Source organism: Echinops telfairi, unplaced genomic scaffold, assembly GCF_000313985.2.
Source record: "Echinops telfairi isolate 266 unplaced genomic scaffold, ASM31398v2 ScPeMD7_7468;HRSCAF=8506_0, whole genome shotgun sequence".
In the NCBI taxonomy this organism is placed as follows: Eukaryota; Metazoa; Chordata; class Mammalia; order Afrosoricida; family Tenrecidae; genus Echinops; species Echinops telfairi.
In genome coordinates this window covers 44,798,357-44,804,021 of record NW_022111369.1, presented here as the reverse complement: position 1 = coordinate 44,804,021, position 5,665 = coordinate 44,798,357, and the positions used below count along the sequence as shown (strand labels likewise).

Genomic DNA, 5,665 nt, shown 5'->3' with positions numbered 1-5,665 from the left:
TGTGTCAAAACTCTTATTTGTACCAACGTGTGTACTCTGAGCTAACCGGATTTGTAAGGTAGAACTGGTTCATAGTAGTGGGGGGTGGGGAGGGTGAAGGAAGCATTCAGGAACTAGAGGAAAGATGTGTGTTTCGTTGGTGCTATACTGCACCCTGGTTTAATCATCCATTCCTTGTAACCCTTCTGTGGGGGATGTCCAATTGTCTACAGATGGGCTTTGGCTCTCCACTCCAGTCTCCCTCTTTCACATCGATATGATTGAACATAACCAAATATCTCGAGAGAAAGAGTTGTACTGGGGGGGCCTGTGGAAGCAGGACCATAGTCTTGGGGGACACCAAGGTCAATTGGTAGAACACAGTTCACCAAGACAATGGGCTGCATCCGCCTTGGGTGAGTGGCAGCTGAGGTTTTAAGTACTCATGAACAGACATCTAAGGGGCAACTATTGGTCTCTTCCCATCCGGAGGAAAGACGAGTGATGACAATAACAAAGCATGCAAAAAAGCAGACCCATTGACTGATGAACCGCACGAACATCCATCTCCACAACCCCGAGGCCAGAAGAACAAGCGGGTATCTGACGACCACTGCCAACTGGCTCTGGCGGGCCCTGGATACAGCAGGGCAGAAAGGGGGAACAAAGCTCACAATCATGAGATCGAGCTCAGACAGACTGAGAGAAACCCCAAGACTATGGCCCTTTGTCACCCATGTTAGGATAATCAACCATTTAAAACCAAGAGGGCAGCATTTACCCCAGAACAAAAGAGGGGAGGAGGAACGGACGCAGGAAACACAGGAGGATGTGCAATAAGGAATGGGGAGTTGAAGAGATCACAATAGATTCGTTTTATCAGAATGAGTAGAAATTGTTGAATGTAAAGCTTGTGATCTACTCTGTTAACGTTCACCCAGTTCACAGTAAAATGCTATAAAAGAGAAAGAAAAAAAAGAGGGGCATGAGTTCTTCCCCAGGGCCTTGGTACTCTCAGCTTCCTGTGAGGAGTTCATTTTTCTGTCCCCCATATTCAGCAGGCCTTTCCTACTAATAGGCCTTTGTTGCCTATTAGTAGGAAACAAATCTATTAAGATGCATGGGGTCACCATGAATTCACATGGGTTTCCTGGGAATTGGGTGTTTGTTTTGTTTTAATGAGCAAAGAAAATATTTCACACGGAGAAGCTTGCTTTTTCATCATTCAATTGTCTGAGACAGTAGAGGAATAGCTTGAGCCTTACGCTTGATCCAATTTTCTTCTCAGAGACTAATTGTATCCTGGTCATCAATTCTCTTCCCTCTGCTGCACGCAAATGTCCCTTCCTCCCTCTCTAGAGGACTGTCTTTACTGCTGGGCCAAGTGGGGTTGGTCTTTTGGATGAATGACCTTTGGGGGAAGTTATTTTTATCTCCTTAAACATTGGTTAAAGGAGCCCTGGTAGCTTCGTGGGTTGCACATTGGGCTGCCAACCACAAAGTCAGCAGTTCAAAAACACCAGCTGCCCCCAAGGAGAAAGATGAGGCTTTCTTCCCCACTAAAATGTTACAGTCTCAGAAACTCACAAGGGCAGTTCAACCCTGTCCTATCAGGTCACTATGAATTAGAATGGACTCAGTGGCAGTGAGTGTGACTTCGAGTAACACTGGTAAAGTTCTTGTTTTCCACCGAATTTTTTTTTTAGCAAGGTACACTCAAGCGCACACATCTTGAAGATACAAGTAGACTACGTTTTACATCTACACTCATTCGTACATAAACATGTTGTTAGGGCTCAAGGCCAAGAAAGGGAGAGACATCCTATACACAGAAGCCAAGAGACCAAAACTTTGATCTCGAGCCAATCTGAGAGACGTGCATTGATGTGCACAGCAGGGGCCAGCTGGACAAGAAAGGATCCACCAAGGGGTCATTGTGTGGCCTCTGCTTATACCAATTCACCTACATCTAGGAATGAGATGGGTTACTGAAACTATTTGCACTGGCGATGTTAGTACCTGAAATGCATTGTTGGGTTGTTGCTGTGTGCACCATACTGTATAATGTGCCAGGTTTGGATTTGGCCTGGCTGTATGATTGGGGATGTGTCCTCTGGATGAGCTGAGGGGCACACTGGGAACCTTGTGTAGCAGAAGTGTAGCCGTTTTGGAGAGTTAGTCCGTGCCCCTGCATATGTGTGTATGCATGTGCATGTGTGTGTATTTCATATATGTGTAAATATCAACCAGATATGAAATAGACCCTTAATATTCTTTCCACTATAACACCCACTCCTATCGCAAGGTATATGTTTTTCTGGCATTTATTTTAAAATATAGATTTATTTTGTTCTGGAACTTCCTAACAGGGAAATTTTCATTCATTCATCCATGTATTTTCAGCCAACCTTTTTTAAAACATTTTTTTAATTAAATACTTTTATTGGGGTCTCTTACATCTCTCTCTTTTTAAATCATTTTATTAGGGGCTCGTACAACTCTTATCACAGTCCATACATGCATCAATTGTGTAAAGCACATTTGTACATTCATTGCCCTCATCATTCTCAAAACATTTGCTCTCCACCTAAGCCCCTGGCATCAGCTCCTCAGTTTTTCCCTCCCTCCCGACTCCCCCCTCCCTTATGAACCCTTGATAATTTATAAATTATTATTTTGTCATATCTTTCACTGTCCGACGTCTCCCTTCACCCAGTTTTCTGTTGTCTGTCCCCCAGGGAGGAGGTTATATGTAGATCCTTGTAATCGGTTCCCCCTTTCTAATCCACCCTCCCTCCACCCTCCCAGTATGGCTACTCACACCACTGGCCCTAAAGGGATCATCCATCCTGGATTCCCTGTGTTTCCAGATCCTATCTGTACCAGTGTATATCCTCTGGTCTAGCCAGATTTGTAAGGTAGACTTGGGATCATGATGGGGGGAGGAAGCATTTAGGAACTAGAGAAAAGTTGTATGTTTCATCACTGCTACATCGCATCCTGACTGGCTCATATCCTCCCTGAGACCCTTCTGAAAGGGGATGTCCAGTGGCCTATTATTTATAAGTTTAGTATTAAGGTAGCAGATGGACATTGGGCCTCTACTCAAGTACTCCCTCAATGCAAGAATACTTTGTTCTCTTACATCTCTTATCTCAATACATTCATCCATGTGTCAAGCACATTTGTACATATGTTGCAATCATCTTTTTCAATGTGTTTCTTTCTACTTGAGCCCTTGGTATCAGCTCATTTTCCCCCTCCCTCCCACACCCTCCCTCCCTCGCGAACCCTTGATAAGTTATAGATTATTCTTTTCATATCTTACATTGTCCTCTGTCACCCTTCACCCACTTTTTTGTTGACCATCCCCCTGGGAGGGGGTTATATGTTGATCCAACCTTTGGATCAGCATAGTATTCATAGGGTCCATCCACGTCTTCACATTAGTAGTTCTTCCTTTTAATCACTGAGTGGGATCTCATTGTATGAACATACACCGCTTGTTTATTTAGTCTCCTGTTGGTGGTCACTTGGCATTTTTCTAGCTTTAGACTAGTATGAGGAAGGCCATTAGAAGCATCCTTGAATGTGTCCTTCTGTCAATAATATGCACTGATTTCCCCCCCATGAAGTTTCCTAGAGTAGAGTTGCTGATTTCCCCCCATGAAGTTGCCTGGAGTAGAATTGCTGGGTCATAATGTGTCTCTATGTATCATATTAAAGGTGGACAATTCATCTAAACATGCTTTGAGGTTTCTCTACTACTCTCTTCTCATTTTTCACCTCTGCTACTCTCCTAAAGTACCTTCCTCCTGCTTCTGTGATCAGGCCTGATGTTGAACCTGTGTCTTCCTCCCTACAGGGCAAGAAGGAATCGCCACCCCTCCCGGAGGCTCCCACAACGATGTGGACCCTACAAACTGCCAGATCTTTACCCTTACCCCTCCTCCCGCCACAAGGAATCCGGTGACAAAGATCCAGCCCATCACAAGGACCCCCAAGTGTACCTTCCATTTTTTCCTCAGGAGAAAGCCCAGAGTTCACACTAGGTTCCTACACAGACCCTTACTCCCCAAGTGCAACCATCGTTTTCTACACAGACCACACAGGCCACTCCGTGGCCAAATGCCACATAGATATTTCCCTAGGAGAAATCACTGGAGGGGAAGTTCATCCTCTGAGGAAAGCTGAAAGAAGCCTTGAAGTGAAGCAAAATGAAGCCAGTCCCACAGACAAAGAAATGCAAAGATTTCCGTCATCTCTTGCCACCCTGAAACGACTGGATGGGAGGATTAAGTATCCTAAACTCTACTGACTAAATCGTTCTCCTTGTTTTGCAGCCGACTGACAGTGACTACATTATTTTCAACCCCAATATTTTTTTTATGATTACTTCATGCAAATAAAGTCTTAAAATAGATTATTCCAATCATTAATATCCATATTGAGATGTCAGAAGAATCTCTTTTTCTAAATCGGAATGCTAGTGATTGTTAGGAGCCATCGAGTCAGTTCCAACCCACAGCAACCCTGTGCACCACAGAACCAAACCCTGCCGGTCCTGCGTCAGCCTCGCCATGCTGCCTGTCCTCGAACCCATCGTGGCGGCCACAACATCAACCCATCTTGTCAAGGACTTCCTCTCTCCCACTGCCCCTCGACGTTACCAAGCATGATGTCCTTCTCCGGGGACTGCTCTTGCCTGACAACATGTCCAAAGCTATCAGAGAAGTCTCACCATCCTTGCCTCTAAGGTGCACTCTGGTCCTACTTCTTCCAAGATAGAGAACAGAATGCCCTAGAAACATGAACGACATGCTTTTCTACTCATTGGAAAATGTGCAGAACAAAGTACATTTATAAAGAGGACTTTATAACAAATCATAAAAACTAAAGTGAAACAACGTTGTGGGGGGTTGACTAGGTACTTCATTGTAAAAGATACCATCGATGGGGTTCTTGGTGGAGGCTCGCTGCTGTCGGCCCCGTTCCAATATGGAGACGAATAGCTGGAACTGCTCCACGGGGTTTGCAGGGCTGTGACCGCCCATCCAGAAGCAGATGGCCAGGCATGACTTCTGTGTTGCCTCTGAGTGAACTTGAACTGAAATTTCCTATTAGTAGCGCAGCGCTTAGCTATTTGGCAGAGTGGTTATGCATTTGGTTGTTAAACATAAGGTCAATTGAAACCACCGATGGCTCTGAGTGAGAAATACGGGGCTTTCAACTCCCACAGCGAGTGACAGTCTCGAAGGGACGCTGGCGGATAGCAAAGAGTTCAAGAAGAAAGAAAATGTTTTGAAAATGATGGTGGCAGTCATTGGACAATGATGCTTGATCTAATCGAAGTGTGGATTGTTATATTATCTGTAAGAGCTTCCAATAAAGTAATTTTTAAAAAGGAAAAGAGTTACAGTCTCTGAAACTTACAGGAGCAGTTCTATCCTGTCCTGTAGAGCGTCACTATGTGTTGGCATCAACTCGATGGCAATGAGTTTGGGGGGTGTTTGGAAAGGCTCCTCTAGATTGGATTATCTGGCCAAATAACTCTATTCTTTCGCTATAGTGCCGAAAGGGCTCTTAATGTTAACTTTTTCAGCCACTAATGCAAATGACTGTCATAAATTTCTCATTGTGTTTCCTCTGGTTGTCAAGATCCTAACTGAAGCTATATACTTCCTCT

General features: G+C 44.4%; 1 protein-coding gene across 1 annotated transcript in view; it reads left to right on the top strand.

The window, feature by feature from the left end:
- The window catches only part of ODAPH (odontogenesis associated phosphoprotein), a 10,476-nt gene extending 6,303 nt beyond the window's left edge, over positions 1 to 4,173 (top strand). The window contains exons 2-3 of the mRNA XM_045284356.1: positions 3,845 to 3,983; positions 4,119 to 4,173. Of these exons, the coding sequence (XP_045140291.1) occupies positions 3,845 to 3,983; positions 4,119 to 4,173 (194 nt within the window). The remainder of the gene's footprint in view (positions 1 to 3,844; positions 3,984 to 4,118) is intronic.
- Positions 4,174 to 5,665: the final 1,492 nt, after the last annotated feature.